Below are 27,962 nucleotides of genomic sequence, written 5' to 3'. Positions count from 1 at the left end.
TGCATGGCCATCGGCATACCTATGATCGCGTAGGCCTAGCTTGTGCCCCGAACTACCATACCAAGATGTATGCACGACACCGAGGAGTTCTTTTTAGGTTTAAAAGCTTCATCGATCCATGGTGAAAGTGTGATATTTCTTACGCAATATCCTCGCTTTTATACTATTTCGAGAACACAGATTCAAGTACAGATGAATCCTCACTATTTACAAAAAGATGCTCGTAAACATGAAGATACATTAAACTACTCATAATAGAGCATAAAATACAATAAGTATTAAACAAAAGATATACATTACAAACAAGGTGCAATATTACATATAATAACAAGGGAATTACGCTTTCTTTCACAGAAATAAATATATTAGTGACATTATAATAATATGGATCATATCAAGAGAGTATAAATTATTTTCTGGCTTTCCAGGCTAATGGCAATGATAAGATTAAATGCTGATTTTATTGAACCGATGAATCCTCCGATGACGTTGTGATAACTCTGTTGCCCCGATTTCAATCTCGGGGTAGGGGCACAGTGGTTCGAATCCACTTTAAAACAGGTCCATCCCGGATTAGCTTACCTTAGTGCCTGTGGCAGATTGGTTATTACATCTCACTACGACACCAGAGATCCCAGGTTCGAATCCTGACCTGGGGATGGGTGTTTGTGAGTGTCCATCAATTTGATCATACATCACCCATCCCCATAATCCTTCAAAATTAAGCAAATATAGTGGAAAGCGAAGTAAAATAAGCCAAACCACAAATGGTAACAAGGTCATACTTTTTTCAACCCCGCAGGAAGTGTGTTTTAATAACTTACCTTATACTATCCCCATGGTTATAGCCAGATGTCCCAAGTTCGTACCAAGGTCATGTGTCTGTGTAATCACTGTGTTCGTCCCATCACCATTTAATCACTTCCTTACAATTTCTCATTGTTGAGATTAATCCAAGATGTAAAAGAGCGGCATAAAGTATTGAAAATATAAATAACTTGTACATTGTAATTAATTTTTTATTTATAATATAAATATTTTTAAGCAAGCTGAATTTTAAATTAACTTTTCATAAGAGAATCATCAAGGAAGGGTATTTATGTTAACTTTTGATTTTTGGACATTGTGAAGTATTCTGCGGAATTAGGAAAATATTGGAATAGTCTTTCAGCGAGTGCTATTATAGTATTATACGTTTACAATGAATATTTATTTATTCACATATTTATAAGAAGACATAGGTGATAAGTAAATAAGCACAATGTTTCTTACTTGTTTCCCACCATGCAATTCACGAAGTATCGTCATGTGAGAAAATTGATGCATTTTCAGTAGCCAGTGCCTGTACCATACTGAACATTTTGTGTTTTTAAGACATTTAATTTGCCTTCTTTTTGGAAGACAAACTGCGAAAATTGACCAGAGTAGCACTTTCTCCACAATGGACTGCCCAGAACTAAGTAGAGAAAACTACAGAAAGGTGTAGCGTGTGGACGCACCGGAACTGCAACATCTTGTCCTGTACAGTTTTGAACTGCGCAAGCAAGATGTGCTTGAAGACGTAGCATGTGGACCGGCCTTTAGCCACCTCAGAATAATTCTCCTCATCGGAACTCCTTTCCCTAAACACATCCCGTGTTCAGTGATCACTAGGCAACAGATTATAAAAATATTAATAACTTACGTTTTGCGAGTATGTATCTAGGTAATTCCGACGTTTCGGGACGCATCTACTCCCTTCTTCAGGCTGCTCACGTTTAGGTTATGGGTAAATCATAACCACGTCGACCTCTCCATAGGTACAGGATATAGGATTGGTAAAAGATGTGTGGTTAAAAAACAATAAAAATCTAAAACCCATTACAGGTGCACGTCATACTACCATGCTGTTTCCCTGATTAGAAACTGCTGCTTGGAATGTTAAAACTTTAACACTGTGAATAGCCACAGCCTGCATGTGCTGCAATTGTAATATGCCAAAGTTTCCTCGTACAGCGTGAGGTCTGGCGCCTCTCCTCTATTTCCCCCTCCGCCCCGCCCCCCCCACTCCTCCTACATTCCAGTTCACGTCAAGTCCAGCGAGAATTTCTCTTCCATTTGAGCTTGGCGTGCTACTTCCGGGGTGACATTAAATCCTATTTTTACGTATTCCTTCCCATCCCATTTCTTGAACATCTTCCCCACATCTCATCGATATTCCCATCATCCATGTTTAATTTGTTCTTTTTTCCCTTACATATATACGACCCTTCATATACATTCCTTCTTACAGGATTTTCTTCTTCCCTAAGTACTTTCCGTTTGGCGATTACATGGCCTTCGTCAAGGATATGTTCGGAGAGCCCCGTCTTGGGAAATCCCTCCCTTATATCCCTGTCATGCTCTCCCCACCGAACATTCATGCTTCTTCCTGTTTGGCCCACATATTCCTTGCCACATTAGCAAACTATTCCATACACACCCTTCATCCCTCCCTCGTTTATTTCTTCCTCTTTTCTATCTTTCTTATACCCCGTGAAATGCTTTTCTAAAGTTTTTGGAGCTCGCATCCCACACCTTACACCATATCCTCTTACAAGTCTTTCGATTTTCTCCGATATTCCGGGAAAGTACGGAATGCCTATATATTCAAATTCCCCCTCTTCATCTCTAACTTTTCCTCTTTTCCTTTTCCATCTTTCTTATGTTTAATCCTTTCTAATTCTTTCCCATATGTGACCTCAGCTTTAGTCAAGTAAAATGAACACACTTTGTTGCACCTTTTTGCAAGATTAGCACATTCACCCCCTTTCTGATGCTTCAGCACCTTTTTCCTTCCTGTTTTTTCATATTTTGTTACAAAATTGGACAGAAAAATAAATTATTTTCACTCTTCTTGAGCACATAAAATCCTATAGCATCATTTTGTAGAGCAGAACGAGAGCTATTAAATAGTATGATATAATCATTACAGCCCCAATAGTTCCCCAGATAATGTAGCAAAACCCGCGAGAGAAAACACAAACTTCAACTAAACCTATTCAGCAGAACCACAGTTCTCTATGTGATCTGCCCGCATTACATACAGAAGATGCAGAAAGAGAGAGCATTGAATAAAGGCATTTTATCAACACTTTTTTTTTTGCACCATTTTGAAAACATATTTTTTTTTCCTTTCCCGATCATAATTTTGCATCTTAAACTCCTTACCCTGGTGATGACATACATATGACTACGTAACTCAATATATTACCTTTAAAACACAATATTTCCACTATTTCAAACAGTCTTCATTAGTTGAGGTAACAAGGATGATGAATCTCTTTATTTTATTTTCAAACCATAAATGCATAGAAATCCTCATATTTTGTTATGGGAGTTATAGGCTTGTTTCAAGGCTTGTTTGACATTTTGTGACAATCCTTATGCATTGTTCTGTTTACAATAGCATGTGCTGTTTCCAGCACATGGGTGGAAGATAAGAATTGAACTTCAAATGACTGAAATGGCATTTTGAAATAAAAAAATAAAATATAAAAGCACAAACCAATTTCCACCCTATGTTTGATACAGTATTATCTCACAACCTTCATTATTAACACTCTTCTACACACATTTTGTTACAGAAATGAAAGAACCATTCTTTACTAATCTGAGGATGCTGAACACAAAAATGACATTAAAAATGTTAAATTGGCTCTCGTTTTGGTGTAACGGAGGGGGGGGGGAGGGAGAGGGGGCACATTCAAGCAACTCGGCTCAATTCGAGTATATACAGCATCACTGTTGACGGTCTGGCACGTCACATTCCAGTATATCACACCATCCTTTGCTTTTTCAGATCTCAACATTGGCCAGTTTGCATTCAGTTGTACAGTGTTTCCAGAGTATTGTTATATTTTGTACATGCAGTATATACTGCAATGTGGTAACACTGGTGGCTGTTTAGCAATGTAGCATCCCAACAACAGCACTCCATTCCGACATTTCATGTATTCAGGGAAGTATTTCACCACCTTTGGCTGCTTGCTAGCAAACCCCCACAAGATAACTTAACTCTCTAGCCTTCTTAAACCTGAAGGTTTATGGCTGCAGCAACACAAGCCTTCCATCTGTCCCTATCCTGGGCAAGATCAATCCAATCTTTTCCATCCTTTACCGATTTCCTTTAGGTCCATCTCAACATTATCCCTCCATCTTCGTCTTGGCCTTCCTAATGGTCTCTTACCATCAGGTTTACCAACAAGAATCCTGTAAACCACAAGATAACACAGGCGAAATTAAATGACCTAATCAGGAACTTAAAACTTCCCAAAAATAAAAATAAAGCCGAATTGTTGGCCTTGCGGCTACAAAAATGGAATCACCTTGCGGATGATGTGAAGGTATTACTCCCTACCGTCAAAGAATATCTTTCATTTTTCGAAACAAAAGGGACCTGACTGTGTGCCATGACAGAGGCTTCTTTGCATCGATGAATATATCACATAAGACTGAGGACTGGAGACTTTTTATTGATTCCTCCAAGTTCTGTCGTAAAGCAGTTTTGCTGCACAACGGTTATGTTTTAACTTGAATTGCTGTTGTAAAGGGTGTCCCACTAAGAAGGACACATTTTAAGATGTGTAAAATAACACTATGTATAATTACAAAATGGCAAATATTTTTACATCATTACAATGGGTAAATGTTCCAATTTAAGTATCGTATCATTGTGCAGGATTGATACGGTATGAAGTATTTGGTCTAGGAATTAATTTGTGCGCCTGGACAAGAGATGGCATAACGATCGTATCATCCCACAGTTCCGTGTAGCCAGCCACACATGTGTTGAAAACTCCTGTCAGCGCACATCGTTCGTAGTATAGGGCAGTTGATTGACGCGTCAACAACGGCATTTTGTAGTCAACTGAACATGGCGCAGTTTGTGCCAGATAAAGTGTTTTTGCGGGGTGTTCTGCTTCATTACTTTAACATGCAGAAAAGTGCTACCAAAAGTCATCGTATTTTGGTGGAAGTGTATGGTGACCATGCGCTAGCTGAGCGAACGTGTCAGAAGTGGTTTGCACGGTTTAGAAGTGGTGATTTCGGCCTGGAAGACCAAGAGCGACCTAGACAGCCAAAAAAAATTGAAGACGAAGAATTGAGAGCATTGCTCGATCAGGATTTGTGTCAAATGCAGGAAGAACTTGCAGAAGCATTAGGCGTTGATCAAACAACAGTTTCCAAATGCCTCAAAGCCATGGGAATGATTAAAAAGATGTCACATTGGGTTCCACATGAATTGAAAGACAGAGACGTTGAAAGACGAAAAACCATTTGCGAATTGCTGCTTGAAAGACAGAAAAGAAAGGGGTTTTTACATCGCATTGTTACTGGCGATGAGAAGTGGATCCATTACAAGAACCCGAAACTAAAAAAGGCCTGGGTGAAGCCAGGTGAACCAGGTCCATCACAACCGAAATGAGATATTCACTGTGCAAAGGTTATGTTGTGCATATGGTGGGATATGAAAGGTGTGGTGTACTATGAGCTGCTGCAACCGGGTGAAACTATTAATGGAGAACGTTATCGACGACAATTAATGCGTTTGAAGCAAGCTCTGGCCAGGAAACGACCAGAATGGGAGAACAGACATGATAAACTTATTTTTCAACATGATAATGCTCGCCCACATGTCGCAAAACCGGTCAAAACCTATTTAGAAAATGACGGATGGGAAGTTTTACCCCACCTGCCATATTCACCAGACGTTGCTCCTTCGGACTACTACTTGTTCGATTGCATGAATAACGATTTGATTGGACAGCGGTTCACTTCTTCAGAAGATATCGAAAAATGGGTCTCTGACTGGGTCGCTTCAAAGGATGAGGACTTCTTTCGCCACGGAATCCGTAACTTACCTGACAGATGGGCGAAAGTGGTGGCTCGCGATGGACAATATTTTTCTTAAGGTATTTATTTATTTTGTGTTTGAACTACAGCTTTAATGTGTGCGTAACAACTGCACGAATTAATTCCTAGACCAAATACAACATCCGGCATATGTCCCCCATGACTTGCTCTGCAGGACTTCACTCTCTCGATGAAATTTGCGATCACCTTTTCACACACTTGCACATTGATGTGGTTGATAACACGTTCAATTTCCACCTTGAGTTCTTGCACTGTTTGGGGTTTGATTACATAGACTTGATTTCAGAAACCCCAAAAGGAAGTAGTCACAAGGAGTAAGGTCACATGACCTAGCTGGCCAGATCTGGTCACCATTGCGAGAGAGGACTTGACCCGGAAATTTCTCACGCAGCAAGGAAATAGTCTCATGGGAGGTATGGCAGGTAGAGAATCTTCTGACGTCTTACAAGAAGTCTGGGTAGGAATTCAACATTCATAGTTAGTGGTTTTTACTGTTCAATGAATCTATTTCAGTGAAGAAAGGGTACTTTCTCCTACACAACAGAGAAACATTCTTGTCCAGGTTTCAGTTCCTTTTGCGGGCGCTCTTAATGTATTTATGAAATTATGCCCAGATTGCTTACAATTAATTGTTATGTATCATAAATTACGCTTATCTTGAAAATAGAGCCAATGCATTGATTATTATGGGTAACTTGGATTATGCCGTAACTTCAAATGAAGAACCAATCTTAGAAAATGAAGTGCATATTCACGTTCAGGAGGTCAATATCAGTAAGAAACAGCTACTTTCCCTTCTGTAACAGAAAAAAAGTGAAAATTTGTAGAACAGTGTAATTTGTTCTTAGTGCTCTTAAGCAGTGCCGTCTCCTGACTCTGAACTTAAGGCGTTGGCAAAGAAGGAATGTTAACCCCTCCCCCTCTCATTTCTGTGACCCAATATTACTAATTTTCTCCGAACATTTTTGGTGTAAATTTAGAAATATTTAGAAAAACATTACATTACATAAATTATTTTAAATGAAGTAAATACTTCATTTAAAATATTAATATTTTTGAAGGGTAAGGACAAGCAAAGTCTGTTTAAACGAAAATTAATGTTCAATACTTCGCCATACAATTAATTTTTAAAGTGCGAGTTTACAACCAGAGGGGTTGGTGGAACTCCCATCACCCCTAAAAAAACACCGTGGACATAAGAATGACCCGTTCATTGAAAAATCGCTAAAATGCATTCCCGGTTTTTTCCCCTTACCCTTCATTTATCCTTCCAAAAAGTAAATTTTGAAAAATCAACTGCTCATTACTTACAGTTACTTGAATTCCAGTTCTATTCTTCTTTCTTTAGAGAGAAATGCGCTGATCGCCGCCTCATAAAATTTGGATTTATCCCCTTTTCGCAACTTAGAAAGCAATTCTTTCTCGATGGTGATAAGACTTAAATTCGTCATCCGGTTCTGAGTTTGAGTATAGCGGCAGAATGTGTGGATCCTCTTCAGTGATGAGAACAATCTCTCGACAGATGACATCGTGGAAGGAATTGTTGAGATCAACATTGCTAATTTATACATTTCCGCAAACCCTCCCACTAGATTCGTGTCCAGTAGATAATTTACAATCTCAATTGGTGTTTTCTCTGATCCTTCAGTGGAAGCATACCAAACGTAAAGTTCATTCTGCAGTTTGGTTAAATTAAACAGACTGCCATAAATTTCCTGCAATTTATGTACGAGATGGTGAGAAAGTTCTCTTTTATTGAAGTAGCCCCGTTTTGTGGGATTTAGTAAATCAAAATATTGCAATTCTTCAAATGATGCGAATCTAATTGTTATCTGGTTGCTGATATTATCATTGATTTCAAAATAAAGCCTCCGGCAGTGGCCTTTCTGTGATTCGTTGTTCCGTCGCCTCCTTTTCATTTCAACAACCTCTTCCTCTTCGACTGCACCAGTTATAGAATTCCATAGTGTTTCGAAATTCTCAATTTCCTTTTGCAGCTGTTGTTGAAATTCAGTTATTGTATTACTGCAATACAAAATGCAATACAAAATATCAACATTTTTAGACTGCAATATACTGAATAATACGTCTTAAAAGGCATGCAAGTTGGATAAAGCCTTTATTAAAAATATATTTTCGAAATCCTTCAGGAAGCTAGAAAATCCTCTTGAAGTCATTGCAGTCAAATGACCGAAGTCTCCACTACGTTTTTTGAACATGTTAGTGAAAGTGACATGAGCATAACGATGCGTAAAGAGAGCTTTTGGATACTTTTCCAAAGCTTTACTTTGAAGGCCATTCAACTGACCACTCATTACAGAAGACCCATTGTATGTCTGGGCAATTAATTTATCCCCACACTTATATTTATCCATTATTTCAGTCACGTGACTAAAAAGAGCTCCTGCAGTTTTATCGGTGCTCATGTCATGAAACCCAAGAAATCTTTCAATTACTTTTTTCTGTGAGGCTGAAAAAAAACGTATCACGGTTGACACCTGAGATTTATTGCTAATGTCTGATGTTTCATCGTCAATGATAGCCACAAAGTCTGTGTTTTGAATTTCATTGTAGATTTCATTACTCAGAATATCAAAACTGAATTTATTAAATCATTTTGAATGCCTGCCGAAGTGCCGCGGAAAACTGTAGAATTTAATAAATGTTCTTTTGATGAGGAATCAAACTCGGCACTTGCAGTAAGGAATTCCATGTAATTGCCCTTATTTAGAGATGCTACATTTTCCTCATGGCCTCGGAATGGCAGTTCTTGCTTTGTTAAATAGTAGACAGCGTTAATCGACCTCTTTAATATTTCCCTGTTCTTTTTTACTTTTTCATTGTGTAGCTCTGTTTCAGCTTTTCGTTGAGTACCCAAAAGAACGTCAATTCTAGTAGGGGTGGCAACAAAACTACTAAATTTAAAGAAACTAGAAAGATGAAATTCAGACTCACTGTGTTTTTTCACTGCAGTGTTGAGATGATTCAAATCCGCATACCCTTGATAATTCCAAACACCTTTTTTAGTCGAGAGTCGGGACATGATATTTTTTAAATCCCGACATTCGGGACGGGAAAAATTCTCAATTTCCCGACAAAGTCGGGATATTTTCGGGATGGAAAATGTTCGAAATTTTCCGAAGCTCTTGAAAAATCGAATTATACACGTCATTTTCACCTTAAGTGATTGCTTTTGCATTTCTGATACAAAAACTAAGAATTTCCGATAAGTTCCGGACATTTGCACTGCCGAAAACATCGAGAATTAACAACTTTTTAAAATGACCATTCGGTATTTCCCGATTGCTCGGGATCCCGAAAAAGTCGGGAAGTCATTTCCAGAAGTTGGGATCGGGACGGGAAATTTTTTTCCTGGTCTCGACTTTTCGGGATCCCGCACTCCCCTAAGAATAATAAACATGTTCAACAGTAAAATTTATTCAGCACATCACACTCGCAAAGCCTGTCTGATATTTCATAGAGTTCTTTTCGAAAATGTCTCTCAAAACCTTTTCCAGCACCACTTTTTCCTTTAACATTTGTTGACATCGTGAGATTCGGACATGGTCGACCATTGTCAATCACTTGTTTCTTCTCTGAATACGAAAGCGAAGAAAAGGAATTATTTAAATATTTTTGCACAACAATTTCACTATTCTCCATCTTAAAATAATCACATTACTTCACACCACACGTTTAAAAAATAATGCACAACAATCACGAGCAAAACAACGCGGAACGCGGGGTGAATGAAAGCAAACCGTTGGGAACAAATACAATGCCTTGAGAAGCTAACCTTGGTGGTGGGTGGCAGGGTGCGCATGCGCGGTCATCCTATGTTTCGGCAGTGGTAAGACGTTGTATTTCCTCTCCAACATCCTGGCAGTCCGGGACGGATCTGCCTGCCTGACAACCACTGCGCGCTGCGCCGCATTCGAAAACTACCGGGTGCTCGAGACTGACAATTAAAGAAAAACGCTCAAAATCGTAATTTATAAAAGTACAGATACTTTCTTCTTTATTTCATTTTCCTTTGGCCCTTGACACACGACTTACACACCCAGAGAAATCGCCACTGCTCTTAAGCTCTGCACCATGCATTGCACAGTGCCATGAAGACACATAGTGAGTAACAATTGAAATCTACCAGTAACTCAGTATGCACTTGGGGGCACAATTCATAGAGGCACATATTTTTAGTAAATAAAAAGGCAAAATGTCTGTAGTAAAACAAGAGTCAATTTTGGGTTCTAAGGTGGTATATAAAATCAGATCAAATGCAGTATACAATGGGACATTTTGGTTTTAAAATTGTGAATATAATCCTAAATTTGATTTAAAAGCTGCACTTATTACACAAAATAAAGATATCCCTTTTAATAGCACATTTATGTAGTTACCAGAGTATTGAGTTTATTCCTGTATAAGGGGTGACCTTCCACATAGTACACCCTGGACTGCATTTTGCAGACAAACAATGCTCTGGCGACAGGCCAGTATAATTCTGTGTGTTGTCCTGTGCTTTGTCCTTGTGTGTGCTAACTGCCTCTTTTTCAGTTCTGTTATTTTAGTTATGGTAAGGGGCTGGACCACATATAAATTGACGGGTGCAAAATAGCCGAAGTGCTGATGCACCTAAAATTTTAAATTCAAATTATTCCTGTATAAAGGGGTCCAGTTTTTCTTCTCGAATATTTACAGCAGAACTAATCAATTTTCCGTGAATTGCATAACTCGCAGGATAATTCAAACCTCAGAAAGTGTCACATTGGTTAACAAACTCTAAATTTTGTGTATAAGAGTCTATTTCACATTTTGCATCATTTCGTGACAAAACAGGGTAGGAAAATGCACCTCACACCTTTCAGAAACATGAAAAAATGACATTACAATGTGTTATTTCACATTTTTTGTTTTCGTCAAAAACAAAATATGCAAGCCTCTAACAATTCAGTACTCAACTGTGCTGACATCCAGAGTTTGAATTGGATACAAAATACAGAGGAGGAACTTTAGAACAGAAATCCATTTCCATGCAGATATTTTGTAGTGTTCAAATTGTGCCATTACAATAACAATAGCAACAAAGTGTTGTGCTGTTTAAGGTATTCATTAGAAGCCATAGCCCATTCTTATTTTAAAGCAAGGACACCCAAACTTTTTCATGAGCAGGATCCATAAGATAATTGATTGGTTGTGAGCCAATTATATTTTACTTATACACTAAAGATATTACCCCAAAATAACATTAGAGGTTTTATAGGTATCAGGGTAAGAGACATACATTACCTTGATGGGCCAGATGTGGCCTGCGATTTGTAATTTGGACAACCCTGTTTTAAATAATAGAATTTTGTGCAATGTTTTGCAAAAATCCAATGTCCCAGAATTACAGTTTTGAGTTTCTTGCCTTCGAATTAAGTTCTAATATTAAAAAATATATATATATGCAGTAAAACTTCTCCTAACGGACACTTCTGAATAGCGGAGATTTTTAAATTCCCGGGCAGAAATACATGTGGTTTGATGGCAATATTACTTCTCAATAACAGACATTCTTAATAACAAACAGCCTGAAAGAAAACTGTCGCAATTCCTGGAATTCGACACAACAAGGCCAGTATTTCGAACTAGCGCACATTGTTTCATGTTACACCGAACGTATTTCTTTTTAAAAGTGCAGACAGTAGACTGTATTCTTTGAGGTTATCTTGAGAAGAGTGTGTCAGTTCTGCTACGATGTCACAGAAATACAAACAACTGATTTTAAAGGCAAAAGTTGAAGTCGTAAACGTCTACGAGAAAAAGAAACTTAGTGTTCGATACATGTATGTAGGGATACTTTAGTAAATTTATATTCACCGTATGTAGTACAGTATTTTGTTCCTTGAATGTAGAAAAAAAACATTACATTCGTAAAGTATGTACTGTGAAAGTTGTCGGCCCCCCTATCCCTCGTTTCTATCCGGCCCTCTGGATTACTTCCTACCTTCATCCCTCAATCTCTCCTTTTCCTTACCCTGGGTGCAAAAGCGAGCAGATTATATTTGCGCCGGAATTACAAAAGGGGGGGTTTCACATAACAATTTATATTTGTATGTCCCTGGTTCGTTTACACATATACAGCAAGTGAATATACAACTGGTTAAATGGACAGTACTGTTGTTCTTGAAATTATACCATTCTCGTAGAATATATTGGTTTATTATATGTAGTTATATATATACATATTTTACAGAGCGTTTCCATGAGTGTCTTGCGTAGACCAAAATACCAAATCTCTAAATCAATATAATTGCGCACCTATGGCATAACCATCGGCACTTCCCTTACCACCGAGTTAGCATAACTATCTCGGTGGGCCTATCCTCAGCTTAAAAGATATTCCGTTACAAATGAGTTTCCTTACGCCTTCACTTCTTCTTTTGGGCATCAATTAATCAAATACGGAAATATCCACATAATCAAAGCTTTCTTCTAAAAGGCGACTTGGGACAGCAATAGGGGCTGGCATAACCAGATGCTACATTATTATATCCAGTTTAGCCACCATAAGTGGACTAAACTTGAGGAGACGTTCCTCTTTCGTCGATCAATGGGGAAACACTGTTTTTTTTCTAAAGTCCACTGGCTCTTTTTATAGTCGGGGTTAACGTCCGTGGATGTGGACCCCGTAGCCTTGGAAAATTCCACTGCCAACGGTCCTTTGTAAGACAGCTAGCTCCCCCAACCTTGGAGGTAAAAAACAGGGGAAACTAACTTCCAGCAAAGCACAATTCAATAAGCATATACACTGACATGCAATAATAACATAAAAGTACACTCATGGAAGTATATTACTTAACCCTACACCTTGTAGCTGGCCAGCAATTAATTATTACAATATACCAAAACCAGTAATGGTCAATCCGACCGTTACATAGTTCCCCCCTTCAAGAGGAACAAGAAAAAACAATACACTCAAAACAAGATTACCATATTTACAAAGTCATCCAACACAATTACCCAACAGACACTAAAGATATTCAACTCTTCTCAGAGTATCTGAAAAATGAAATAGTCACTAGTTCATTCACCAAATCACATTGTCCACAATGTTCACAGATTCACCAAGCTTCCTCTTCCTTGTGAAGTCCGCCACTGAAGTATCCTCTCTAGGATGAAGTTTTCTTGACAGCATCTTCCTTGAAGTTGGTTTTCTCTGGTTCCTGGTTTGACTCCCCACCGAGTCCCTGGTTTGACTCTTCACCGAGTCCTTGGCTTCGACTCCTGACCGAGTTTTTGTCTTCGACTCCTCACCGAGTCATTGGTTCGACTCCTCACCGAGTCCTTGGTTGGACTCCTGACCGAGTCCTGGTTCGACTATCGAACCTAAATTTGCAGTGTGTCTTTCTGTTTACAACTTGGAGACACGCAAATAAATAAACAGTGTTGTGTAAATGAAGAAAATGGGGCTAAGTTATATACAAATGAAAACTAAATAAAAAAAAATCAGAAATAAAAGAAGATCCATGGTCGGCTATTATGACAGCTGGGATTGCTGTGTAGGCGGCCCGACGGTAGTGTTACTAACCCTCATTAGGAGCTTGTCACGTGGCTCCCCTCAACCATTTGCTGTCCCTCCACCTCGCAGCAAAAGCTGGTGGTTTATGGCTGGACAACTGGCCTGGTTCACCTTCCACAATCGGACAATCCTTCCAGACATTAAACATGGACCTGAGTGTTCCGTTTCAAGTTCACCATTAACGCCACGCAATCTGCCAGATATAGTGTGCTCTTTCAGCCACACCTTGTCTCCAATGCGAAATTTACATGGCCTACATTTGATCTCGTTCTCTTCATCCTGGAACACCTGAAGTAAGGCTGGGCTCGTTTTCTTATATTTCGGTCTCACTTCTTTCTTCATTTCGCTGGAAACTGTACAGGGAACGCAACTTCTGACGTAGCGAGCGATATCTCATGTCATTCCAAGCCACGAATATTTCTCCTTGATTTTCGACAAAGTTTTCTGCTTCCCATTGTGTCCTGCAAATTCAGAATCGTGATGTGACGTCAATATTTGAGATTTCAAACTCAACGGGACCCATATCTTGGCTGTTTCCTTAGAATCTTGCTTGCAGTCTATCCTCCTGCACAAAACTCCCTCCTCATCCAAAAACGACTGATTGGCCAACTTAGAAACTTTCTCCTTATACTTCCTACTCCCAGAGAAATGCTTTCCCTTCAGTTGTTTCATTATATGAGATAACAAACTGTCTCTCATTTGCTCTGAAACAAGCGATGAAGTTTTTTGTAGCCTCTCAGAAACCAGTAATACATCCTTTTCATTGTCCTCTAAAGCAAAAGGCAACAATGATAATGAATGGTTCTTCTCGTTCGTAGAAATGGAATTTTTTCGAGGAAATTTGCATTCCCTTTTTATTCCGTTCCTCCGTTTTCTCTTCACCTCTTTCGAGATTTTCAGAGAGCATAATGCACCAGCGTTTGCAGTCTTCTGAACTTCGAGTCCTTGGGAATCGACTAATTGGCCCGTATCCTCATTCGTAGACTTCCCGCCATTCTCTTGTGCATGTGTGTTGCATCCATCCAGGCTCGAGTGATCTGACGAGTTATTCCTTTCCTGTACCACATTATTTCTCTGCATAACTGTAACAGCGAATTCTCGTTTACATGCACGCTTCGAGAACGTGTAAATCACGTCGCTATCCTTGAACGACCAACCGTTCTCCTCAATGTGCAAAATTATCCCACTCTGCCTCAAAAAATCCCTTCCAACGATTATGTCACGGAAACAATTCTCAAGGATGATAAATTTATGCTTAAATTTCAGTACATACATCTCGCCAGCTGATGTAACGCTGCCCACAGCTAATGAAATGTTCCATTTTCTCGTCTTCATGAATTTATTCCCATCCCTCTCTAACAACTTGGCTGTTTCCAAACTTAGCGTAGAAGCTGAAGCTCCCGTATCTGCAAATAATACAAAGCGTTTCTTGTTAATCTTACATTGAATGAGAGGTTCGAGGTCTTGCTGAAAACAGCCTTCTCCATTCAAAAAACTGCCTTTGTTTCTGCTTTTTCTCCTGGCGGGCGACAGAAGGTTTATTTGGGGGCGCTGCTGACCCCCCTTTCCTGAGGGTTGGTTCCTTTTATTGGCCTGTTGACATTCCTGAAGTTTATGGCCCTCACAACGACAGCCCCAACAAATTAACTTTGTCCAAAAGTTGCATCAAAAGAGGGTCTCTTTTGCCCTACGGTCGCGTCACCGCCAATGCCCCTTCTTGGTAAAACGGTTGTTTCACAGCACTTGATCCTTTTTCCTAAACCTGGATTGAGAGAGCATAAGGGTAGCTGGTCACTCTCGGTTCCCCCCTCGCTTGTCCTCGCGGACAAAGCCAAATGTTTTACTCCTGTTCTTCGCGAGGTGTCCTCTTCAGTGTTGCAAACTTCAGAAAATGATAATTCCGTCTCACCGGCGAGCGGTGAATAATAAAGCCTTTCTGAATACAACCTCCTCTGAACAATGGCTGCTTCAGATTCCAATTCCTTCAAAGTATGAAATTGCATCCCATACAAATGCCTTCGGAAGCTAGGGTGTGCATGAGATAGAATATGTTCGATTACTTCACATTCGTCTGTCTCTTTTTGCCTCATAGAAAAGAGTTTTCTCATTCGACGAATAAACAAAACCAGATATTCTTCGCTCATTTGGAAGCGATTCAGAATCAAACGGTCGATTTCATTCTTATAATGTACAGAATAATATTCTTCTAAGAAAGCATTTTCAAAGCTCTTGAAATCTTCAAACGGGCGTGAAAATCTAAACCAATCCCCTGCAGCCCTCCTTAGCGAAAACGGAAGAATCTTGTCAATCAATGACTTCTCCGAAATGCTCATGACATCTTTATAATTCCGCAACTCCTGCAAATAATCATGCGGCGAAATCTTGTCATCGCTTCCTGTGAAGACTGGAATCAGTAAATTTGACTTATCGAGAATTTTCTGAACTTTTTTCTCCTCTTCCTTAGCACTCTGCTGTTCAGTGCGAGATAAAGCAAGATTATTTAATTCCCTAATAATTTCCTCCTGAGATTTATCGCTTATATCCTGATTACCCAATAGCTGTCCAAGCAAATCTCTATCAATTTGTACTGCCATTTTTTCTACTTTACTTTTTCCACACACATTCACTTCTGTACGATCTTCGTTGTAAAAATTAAAAATTCTATCCGTCCGTCAGTCCGTCTATCTTTCAAACCTGACGACAATTTATACAACAAGATATATCCTGGACAATAGAGCCCCCATATGTGATAGTTGTCGGCCCCCCTATCCCTCGTTTCTATCCGGCCCTCTGGATTACTTCCTACCTTCATCCCTCAATCTCTCCTTTTCCTTACCCTGGGTGCAAAAGCGAGCAGATTATATTTGCGCCGGAATTACAAAAGGGGGGGGTTTCACATAACAATTTATATTTGTATGTCCCTGGTTCGTTTACACATATACAGCAAGTGAATATACAACTGGTTAAATGGACAGTACCGTTGTTCTTGAAATTATACCATTCTCGTAGGATATATTGGTTTATTATATGTAGTTATATATATACATATTTTACAGAGCGTTTCCATGAGTGTCTTGCATAGACCAAAATACCAAATCTCTAAATCAATATAATTGCGCACCTATGGCATAACCATCGGCACTTCCCTTACCACCGAGTTAGCATAACTATCTCAGTGGGCCTATCCTCAGCTTAAAAGATATTCCGTTACAAATGAGTTTCCTTACGCCTTCACTTCTTCTTTTGGGCATCAATTAATCAAATACGGAAATATCCACATAATCAAAGCTTTCTTCTAAAAGGCGACTTGGGACAGCAATAGGGGCTGGCATAACCAGATGCTACATTATTATATCCAGTTTAGCCACCATAAGTGGACTAAACTTGAGACGTTCCTCTTTCATCGATCAATGGGGAAACACTGTTTTTTTTCTAAAGCCCACTGGCTCTTTTTATAGTCGGGGTAAATGTCCGTGGACGTGGACCCCGTAGCATTGGAAAATTCCACTGCCAACGGTCCTTTGTAAGAGCTAGCTCCCCCAACCGGGGAGGTAAAAAACAGGGGAAACTAACTTCCAGCAAAGCACAATTCAATAAGCACATACACTGACATGCAATAATAACATAAAAGTACACTCATGGAAGTATATTACTTAACCTTACACCTTGTAGCTGGCCAGCAATTAATTATTACAATATACCAAAACCAGTAATGGTCAATCCGACAGTTACAGTACTGTAATATGCTTATCCTATTGTGTAACATCCTACACTTTTTTCTAAATAGCGGACACTTCTTAATAATGGACATTTATTTTTCCTCCAGGCCTGTCCATGATTGAAAAGTTTTACTGTATATTTTCACTGGTTGGAGATAAATTTCATGAAATCTTACATAAAATACCAGAGAAATACTTCTAATTTATTTTATCTTTTTCTTTTTTCTCTTTTCTCCATTTCAGACTTTAAAATATTCAAACTAGAAGCTTCATAATTTAGTTAATTTACATCACTTCTTAGCTGCCTTGGTAGCTGAGTGCATTGTAATTGACTTAGAATCTCACCACCAAGTTCCATGTTCAGTTTTCAACTGAACATGCATGTTCCTTTGTGAGTGAATTTCATCTATTCGTCATTCATGCTCATGATCTTGATTAACCTAAAGGGGAAAAAAAGAGACATTGAGTAAAGATAATCCAAGATTCATTGCCTCTTCCTGGTTTTTGTTTAATTTGAAAATTGAAAGTGAATGATTGACCATAGCTCGCTGCTACGATCCTTCCAGCCAGCATGTTATTGAAAGAATTTACAATTTCTGCCACTTCTCAATCAAAGATGCTTCCAAGGCATGTGAACTTTATGATTGAGAGGCTTGTGATCATTATTCATGATGTAACAGAATAACTTGGTGCACTTTATAAAAGCCACTAGCAGGCTCTATATGTTCTTGGAAGTTTCACTTTAAACCAGGATGGATTGATGTAAATCAGGTGATTGTTTTTTAAAAAATAATTGATTTAAATCACTCTAAATAAATAATTTATAGAATAATGTACATAAGGATTTTGTATATATCAGAAACACTTTTGGTGAAAGTACATTACTCTCGTAATAATTTAATGGTGATTATAATGTTGTAAGATAGGAAAATAATGGAAACAAAATATATGTACTGATAGTGTGAAGCTCATAGAAAAGGAAATGTAAACATAGGATCTCTCTTGATTTAAAATTCAATAATTTATGGGCAAAAATAGCAAACATTTTGTGTAGAAAAATATACAAAATACTAATCATGTTTAATCATAAATAGTGTCAATATTGTTGACTTGTAGGTAAGAATTAGAAGGTGTACTTGAAAACGAAACATTACGGAGACAGGATGTTCTCGTCGGTTTGGAATGCAGACCTTACAAATTCCATTACTTGTCTCATCCGTGGAAAGGTACCAGCCTGACAGACGGATATGAATCGACAGGTATTGGAATTTGTATAGCGAAGCAACCGAACCGATCTGAGAAGATCGGAAGGGAATTTCAGGATCAGTATTGGATTTGGTTTTGGTGCGTGTACATCGAGGAAGACAGCGCAGGTATGTACCTGGAGGACGGAGGCGTCTCTCCGAACATAGAATGGTCTGAGCCTTGTTACTAAACCTCTCGCTAGTACCTTTTCTTACTTACACCCCGGTAATAAAATAATTGAAATAAGGGAAGGAGGAAACAATATAAACATGGCAGCTGATATTTTTCGAACTATCATTAAAAAAATCTCCAAAATGCAGGTACAAAGACTATAAAAATATTTAAGTTAATATTTTAAGTTACAATTGTAGAGTACATCCAGAATGTTTTAGTTTCACTGGAAGAAAACTTAATTAAATTATTATTAGTTTCATTGACAAAGTTACAGGATCAGAAACAGAAAAAAATATGTTTACGTATATTTTTTATTTGCTTTAATCAAACTGTTCAAATATTTTACAGGGCACAGTACTAGAAAAAACCTTTCTATAAACACTATATCTATGTGCATGGTACCAAAAACCATGCAAGCAATTTTAAGCATGTTTTTTTTTTCAAAAAAAATCTAAAAAATCCAATTTAAATAATAAAAAAAATCAACAAAAAAGATTTTTTGAATAAAAATCACTTTTAGAAATTAGGTCCACAAGTACCAAACTACAGGACAAGTTAGATATTTGGGAGTTACATTTGGAGCAAAGCATGATTTCTGTAATTTTCTCCGTTACAAATCCAGCAACATAAACCAGGGAAGATTGCTGTACTGATATCTGCTGAGGAGCTCAAAAGAAAGGCAAAATAATAATAATAAATAAATAAAATAAACATGCAAAATGCAAAAGAGTGATTGATTTATGCTCTGGATAACAAAACACAAATAACTTATATGTGTACAAAGTTGTATGACACATTGGCATATCCAGCAAATAACTAAATAAAGAATTGCCATGATATCAGATATACCCTGATTAAACATTATTTGCTCCCTTCAACTGAAAAAGTGTGTTTTGTCCTGCTGAAAAATAATTGTTTGTCCAAAAAAGTTTCCTCTACATGAAGATACCTTAGGGCTTGCAGCTAGGGCTTCACATATTCTCAATCTTGGACGAAGTGGAAGTGATGTGATCGGTGCCATGCTGTTGCTGCATTTACTCACCCAGGGGTTCCCTTACCTTAGGTACCCACTGATGTGAACCTGGGTGAGACCCTGACCGTCTGATGCAGGACCACTGATGGAAATTTTTTCCTGACCCAGTGTGTCAAAATGGGTTTCCCAACATGAAGTCTTAATGAGTGGACCACCATCGTTCCTTCTTCATTGTTTAATGTATACAAAATTTGCAGCAAGGTGAAACAATTATCCTACATTTAAAGTATACTCAGTAGAATGCGAGGGGCAAAAGTTTTTTTAAAAAATTGAGCATGCTATGAAATCATGTGTCATTGTTGCCTACAGTCCAGCAGAATTATCTTGAGACAAAACACCGAGGCTCTATGCACTGCCGCTTCGCTTGCTTCACCAGTCACTGCACGTGAGTCCTTTCAACAGTTGGTAACATTTCATGCGCCCGAACATTAGAGTTTCCGTTGGCCAGTTACAGTGGGAAGTCCCCCGCTCTAGCCAATTTGAGCGCAGGTGCATCACTCAAAGAGCGGCCATTTCTCTCAAGTTAATTCTGCAGGACTGTAGCTAACATCCTGTGGGAAAGTTAGACATAAATATTCAGTGTTTGTTTTGGAACAAATTCCAGGTTAACGGGACTATTCATTTATGATATGATCATGCACTTGGCAGCAATTCGTCACTATTTTGGAAGTTAAACTACTGTTTTTAAATACCTTATCTTTTACGGGTGTTCTTATTTTACCTTATATTAAGAAAAGTTCAACTTTATCATTTTGTAACAATAGTAAGCGTAACTTCGATTATTCACAAAATAACAATTAAGCATCCACTCACTACTAGCGTACACATACAGGTACACATGCAAAGTGCTCTCTGCATGGGTCAGGGTCGAGTGCCTCGAGCAAAGAAAATTGGAGTTTCAGGCAACACAGAAAATCATATTTGTGACGGCGAAAAAGCACAGACTGGAAGGGTTGTAGCAGGCTGCGGATTAAATAGAACGGCAGCCAAAAAAGAACTTTTTATGCTAACCACTAATCCACAGTAGCTGGCTCATTAGAAGAGTTAAAATGCTGATGCAGAGAACGATACAAACAGCAGAACATGCAATATTTTATGTGCTTTTTAATTTTATTGTGTTATTTTCAGGACTGAGCTTATAGTATTATATCTATATTGGCCAATACCAGTTGTATCGGCATTGGGAAATAAACTGTAATCACTTATACTGCTTGATACTTTGCAATAGTTTAAATATCTTGTGTGGTCTGCAAAATGCTGTGTAACATTTTGAAGTGTAATTATTTTGGAAGTTGTACAAATAGCATAATTTTCATTAATTTTGTACCAATAAATTGGTGAAAATTGGTTTTGTAATGACAACTGATTATCACATGTGTGAAATTATATACTGTATATTTAAAATCAAACCTGGCAGATTTGTATGGTATAGTTGCAACGGAAAAATTACAAATTGAAATTTGTATTCTGAATTACTTAGAGTTGTTATGTTTTTCAGTTATTGGTATCGGTGGGTGGGAACTGGTCAGAGTTGTGTACCAGTATTGATTCAAAGTGATATTGGCTCAGCTGTTCTTTTTTTCCCATAATGTTTTAAACTTTTTTTTTTAATACTTTCAGGTATGATGGTGGACATTTAATGATAGTTAAAGGTGAGAAAAATTTAAAAACCTGTGGATTGTATGATCATTCATCTACTACAAAGAAAGATATTACAAAAGGAGTTGGTGTACCAGCAGAGGAAGAAGTATACATTGTATTTGAAACAGACGGAAAAACTGAAAGGAGCCAGTCAAAAATTCCAACAACCAAGAATGGAGACAAGCAAGATCCTGCAGTTTTCGAATCTACAGAAACTAGAGAGAAGGCCAAGAAAGCACGTCAAAAATTAGACAAGATTTCATATGATGATGAATATGAAGATGAAGAACTTGAAGATGATGATGACGAGGAGGAGGATAAAGAAGACTTTGAAGAGATAAAAAGATTACTGGAAGAAATTGTAAATCACTCTCCGAACGGGAAGGCATCGCAACATAGAAATGCAGATTTGAGAAATAACAACCGTAATTTGAGACACATGAGAAGGAAGATTCATGAGCTATATCAAGGCAGCAGATCAGATGACACAGTTACTGAACATGACCCAATGCAGGTACGTAACAGGGAGAAGGAGAAAGAAAATCTAAGAAGAAATTTAGAGCATCCGCACAGAAGTCGGAAAAGAAGTAAAGTGCATGATAATAATAATGATGAGAATTCTAAAATTCCCAGTAATCCCCGTCATCGTAGAAATGCTGATGGTGGTGCTCAAAAGCTAGATGGTGCCATCGAACATGGCGGAAATGCTATTAATTACACTGAACCTGGTGACGATGTTTCTTCAGAATCAAGTTTTGAAATGAGTTTGCAGTTGTGCTACGGTGGTGACATAGTCTTTCAGCATTACTACCCCCCTTCCCATCTGTGTAGAAACTCCAAAAATACAGAATTGGCAGGTATCGGCATGAAAACAAACCATACCATAACGTCAAATGGTTACTATTACTATGTATTTTTCAGTGACAATGACCTTGAGAGCAATGATATAATAGCCACGTTTGATATTGAGAAAGTAACCTACGAATACTCTAACTTTTCACAAAGTTGCGTGAATAAATCCGAGTGTGTTTTCCCAATTTCATTCCTATCTGAGGAACATGTTATCGTTGTGGTACCTACCCATTTCAGTGACAACATTAATTCTACTTTTCTAACATCGAGTTGTTACCCGAGAATGTCCGTTTACATTATATTTCCAGTTGCAGTTTTGCTACTCATCCTAGCATGTGCATTTTTATAAATGACTTCTTTCGTTCACATTTAAAGTTGCGATAGCGTAGAAAGACATTTTCATGGATGCTAAAGGTGTAATCCATGCTCTGTATGTATCCCATATAGCATCACGTGTGTGTGCATATATAAACATTTTTATATCTATGTTTTGTGTATTTCTTGAACCAGTTTTGTACATTATTTTATACATATACTTTGAATGTTTCACAACTGAAAATTGTTATTTTTAATTGCTCAGAATATTTTGTTTTTGCACTTTGTGTTGTATTAACATAATGAAATGTTCCATTCATGGTTTTTGTTTCCAAACGATTCATAATTGTTCATGTTATCATTTATATCCTTGTAAACGTACAATGACTTCCTTGTGTACACTAGTTTACAATTATCATGGTTTCCAACCAGCATCCAAATGTAAGCAGCCTTTGTTGTTTGAAATATTGACATGAATTAGTCAAGTATCACACAATAAAATAGTATCATTTAACATTAATTTAGTTTGTTTAAACTAATACCATAATCATAGACATGTAAATTGGGCATCATGTTACTAAGTGTCATTTGTTGAAGATCTCATAGTGTATATGTATTCAATACTTCTCTAATGTCATTTGTAGTTTCAGTGCACTTTTGACATTTTTTGCAGTATGAACCACCAATTATGCATGTGTGCAACATAATTAAACTAATGCCAGTGACCAGAAATGTGCTGAACTTTTCTTCTAGTCTGAAAGACAAATTTGATTATTTGTCATTTATGTAAAACATTGTGTGTGTAGCTGCAAGTAGCTGACACAATACCATTTGCTGTCTTCCATCTTGACTGTCTTTTAAGATGCTGAATGTGCATCATAGAGTTAGTGTGTGTATATATGTGTGTGTATGTGCGAAAAGGAGAGATAACGTGGAGTTGTTAACATAGCTGATTCCTATGTAAGTTGTGTTAAGGGCTTTTATCTATGGGGAATCAATGATACTAGTAAAATTCAATGAATATGTTCATTCCTCCAATATTTATAAATTAAACAATAATAATCGCATAACAAACTTAAAAGAAAGTTAGATTTTCTGTTGACATTCCAAAAGTCTCATATTCTTTTTCAGCGATTCTTACAATGGTAATGTCACATAATGATGAATAGGGTGTGGATCAAAGGTCTTGATAAGTGTTCACAGTCAAAAATTCTTGACCTGTTATTCTTGAATTCTTTTACGTTATCTGATCTGTACTATTGGATTCATTTTTGTGGTCCCTTTCTTTCTGTTGTTAAAATACAGAATGTGCCTTATCTAGGGCTGAGTCGATTCTGATACAGTAATATTGATATTTATCTCGGAGTTTAATCAACGATTTTGGCTGATACTTTTCTGAGATCTGGCTATATGTAGTGATTTAACAACACACACACCTCAAATTTCTTCTGCACTCACTAAAATTTTCACAAAGCTTCAATTTATAGTAATTTTGGTTCTAAATTTACCCTTATGTTCCCCTTAAGTATGAACTTATCCCCCTCCTCAATGGAAAATTCTGAACAAACCCTGGGTTATCATGCATGGCATTCAAAAATGCCGTGTTTTTGCAGACTCTATCCTGGATGAATAATTTTAATTCTCTTTTTGCAGCAGAATTGTGGGGAGCGATGGATTTGGCCATTAAATATGTAAAGTTATAATATTCTGAAATACTTTATAAATTGGTACAATTTTCAAGTATCAGTGGGCATCATTAAGAGTGTCAGTTCTAAGTGGTATCGACTGAGCCCTAGCCATACCTGCTTTGTAGATTTTTAAGATATGAAGTGAAAATGTTAAATTGTTGATGTTATAAAAAAACGTATTATCTCAAAAATTATTACACAATATTGTTGGTAATGTTGGGAGTGAGGTGATTGATTGCCTTGATATGCTGTGAGTATAGTCTTCCTATATCAAAGATGCATTGGATTTATTGTTAACCATTGTCTACCATTTTTATTTTCAGAGCATTCATATTAAACAATATAATTAATTATTCTTCTACTATAGAGAGACTTCATGTATATTTGATGGACAAGGTTGTTAGTTATGTTTGTGTACAGGAGTTAATATTAAAAACATTCAATAGCAAGTAATGTTATACCCTTCATGTGTCTTTGGTGTAAACACTGATAGAAAGTAATACATTTGTGTATTAGCAGAACCTAACCTTTCTGCCAGTAATTATGATTTTTGATAGTCGAGGATGTCTTTGCATTCTGTCAAATACTACCTTTGATATACAAGATTTTACATCCATTTTTCATCTTATTTCTTCTATAGAAAACAAAGAGTGAAAAGTGTAATATTACAGAACCAAGTATCACTATTTAATGTACAATGGTTTACATGGTAAGATAGGAGCAAAATTGAACTTAGTAATTTTAACAGTAATATCCCACTGTGTTTGTAAGTCTTTCCATTTGAATACTTCCAAGATTTTCGAAAATAAACTAATGCCATAAATTGTACGTTTTGAACTGTTATAAAATTTTAACAGACTATTTTGTATTCATGGTAGATTTTCTAAAAGCTATGGTAATAAACTTTACACTAGATGCGATTTTTTCTTTGCTATGTTTACATTGGAGATCATGTTTTAATAAAGTGTAAATGTACTGATGCTATCACACCAGTGCATATGGAGATGGGGAACACTAAATTGATAGAACAACAATGTATATAGTCACATGGGTAACTAAATGTGCATTTTACATTTATAAACAGGATATTTTGTATTTATTTTTGTCGTGATTATGAAAGACCTCTCACGTAACTAAATTGTTAGCACACTCACCTTTGATGCAAACATTCATTCAATCCCCGATGGGAACTCTAAACTTTCGGTGTTGGCTCAGCATTGTAAGGACAATTTGGTCAAAAGCCAGAAAGAGTGGTGGTGATACTCAGCATGCTGACCATGCGTCAGCAATGAAAAGCCACTTGTCAGGCCTTGGTTCTTCAAGAGCTGTTGTGCCACAGAATTTAGTTTTGATGATTAAGGTATTAAATAAGACTCACAGACCTAATATGGGAATAACGAGATTATGATATGATTATACTGATTTGTCACATTGTAAGTATTTCATCTTAAAATTACATGAGGCCCTCCCCCTGCTCCTCCTCGATACAAGAGTTGCCAAGTTCTAAAATAAAATAAGCATAATACTTCTTCCCTGAACGTTAGTGACAATATCTCTTTAGTAGCATGCAATGTTAATTGGACTTTATCCATAAACTCTTCTCTCGAAACTTAGTGTTGGAATAGATATAAGTAGTAGAATCACTAGACAAAACTTGTATGTCATTTATTGTATAATATGAAGTGTATTTAATTACCATCATTTGCAACAAATTAATTTTATATTGACTGTACAGTGGAACTGGGCCTCCTCGATGGTGCAGTGGTAGCACCGTTGCATTATAATGAAGGTAACCGGGTTCAATACCTGTTGGAGGCGCATACTGGTTCGGATTCCACTTTAAACTGTAGGTCCAGTCCCTATTAGCCTTTCTGTGCATAAAGTGGACTTAAAACAGCAATTTAATGTACAGTGGAATACTGATTAAATTTTCGCGAATTTTACATTTTCCTGCATTATACATTCAATCATGATCATTGCAACATAACAAAACATTATAAAATATTCTTCAATTTTATATTTTCCGAAAACGCCTTCATGGCGTGGTGCTATGCACAGGGGAACACTTTACCTTTTTACCTTTTACCTGCATTTTCGGTGTTTTCAGCTTGATACCCTGAAAAACGTAATATCGAGGTTCCACTGTATCTACAGAAATTGATGCATAATAATAGTATAATATTCATAAAATAATAATCTAGGACTTAATTCTTTATCAGCGTAAACATCGATTATTTCTAAAATTCATTATTCTTATTGTGCATATTCTTTATGCATGCTTTCATCAAAAAGAACTGGGAAAGAAAGGTTCCTGTGGAGCAGCATTATTGCTGAACAACTCCCTATGTAAATATAATATGTGCATACTATGTATGTAGGTTGTGATAAAGAGTAAGCAATGGGGTGTTATATTTTGTAAAAATTTGTTTCTTGTTCTCATGTTTTTGTATTGTCTTTGTAATATACCAGCCTGTGCGTTCTTTCAAATCAAATTGTTTATATTTTAAACATGAAAAACATGTGTATGTACAATTGAATAGACAATATAAAATATTTTTCAGTTTATGGATGTACTTTATTTCTCCTGGTGTCAATTTTCATATCTCTCTTCTTCTCTTCCTGCCCTTCTAGATGCATGTATTGTAATAATAGTAATTTCTTGATTTGCCTTGCACTATAATGTGGGTTCTGTGTTTTGAAATTTCCACCATAAACACACAGTTCATGATTCTGTCATTGTTTGGGTAAGGTGGGATTTCCAGTGATTCCAGCCAACCCAGGTCAGTCAAGGTGGCTGCAATTGTCCATCTGTGTCTTGCATAGAGTCATTTTTCATCACACTTGTCTTCAGTTTTTCCTCATAGCAATTTTCCTACATTCTTTGTTTCAATTCTTGAACCTTACATTAGATAAAACAAGGTGAATGAATGGTAATTGGTAATAGACAATTCTCTGCAGTACTTTGTGACAGACAGACCAACAGGGGAGGTGGATTTATAAAATTTGAGCCCCTAGGCTATCCTTGTAAACTTTCAAATATAGACACATCTGATTAAAAATATTCATCAAACTTTGTTTTTGTTTGTAAGTTCCACTTTCACTTTGCAGCACAACACTGATACTGCACACGCTCCAAAGGAAAAGAAACCGACACTATATTACAGTAACCACACTGGCCACGGAACTGAGAAACAAGGATGTTGATTTCAACCGTCAATATCCCTCCACATTTAATTGTTGGCATTTAAATATTTACATTATTTTCTTTGAGGAAGAATTGTTTATATTCAAGCACTGTTATATGACCTCGCATGTCTTCCTTTGTAGTTAAAATACAGTACTGAAAATGGAATTATGTTGTAAGAAGTTATTTATAAGCTAGACACTCCTTTCCTCTACTTTATTTCATGAAATAAGGAAGTAAAAGGACTTGATATATGGTTTTAATTTGTCATTATAACAATATTAAGTAATTTTAATAGTCGATGGTCTTTGTCACTTCTACCCGTTCACATTTTTTTGCAGACCCTAAGCTATAGCCTAGTGGCAAAAATGCCCCTGTGAGACCAAAATTATGTTCTAGCATTTCTAACAATCTGGCCCTTGAGAATTTGAAGTAGAATGAATGTTCATTTTTTGTAATTTGTTCTTTTTTTTAGTGTTTACAATTACAATTGCCTCTAACATACCTGTTTACAATGGTAATTCAGTTAACCTGCAATCTGGTGTGGGTGAGCAGGGTGCCCACTTCAAATTTTAATTGAGTGTCATTTTAGAAGTATTTAAAATATTGACATGTGGTGCTCTCTAGTTGACTTGTCGTGTGTTTTGAGTAA

General features: G+C 37.2%; 1 protein-coding gene across 4 annotated transcripts in view; it reads left to right on the top strand.

Moving 5' to 3' along the window:
• LOC145987864 (uncharacterized) overlaps positions 1-26,689 on the top strand; it is a 92,801-nt gene extending 66,112 nt beyond the window's left edge. For all 4 annotated transcript variants that reach the window (XM_083122624.1, XM_083122627.1, XM_083122625.1 and 1 more), the window contains exon 4: positions 21,251-26,689. In XM_083122624.1, the coding sequence (XP_082978750.1) occupies positions 21,251-22,472 (1,222 nt within the window). In that variant the 3' untranslated portion in view covers positions 22,473-26,689. The remainder of the gene's footprint in view (positions 1-21,250) is intronic.
• The last annotated feature ends 1,273 nt before the right edge of the window (positions 26,690-27,962 follow it).

Source organism: Lepisma saccharinum, chromosome 5 (genome assembly GCF_977018435.1).
Source record: "Lepisma saccharinum chromosome 5, izLepSacc3.1, whole genome shotgun sequence".
Classification (NCBI taxonomy): domain Eukaryota; kingdom Metazoa; phylum Arthropoda; class Insecta; order Zygentoma; family Lepismatidae; genus Lepisma; species Lepisma saccharinum.
Note: the sequence above shows the minus strand (reverse complement) of the source record. Positions and strands in the feature narration are given on the sequence as shown.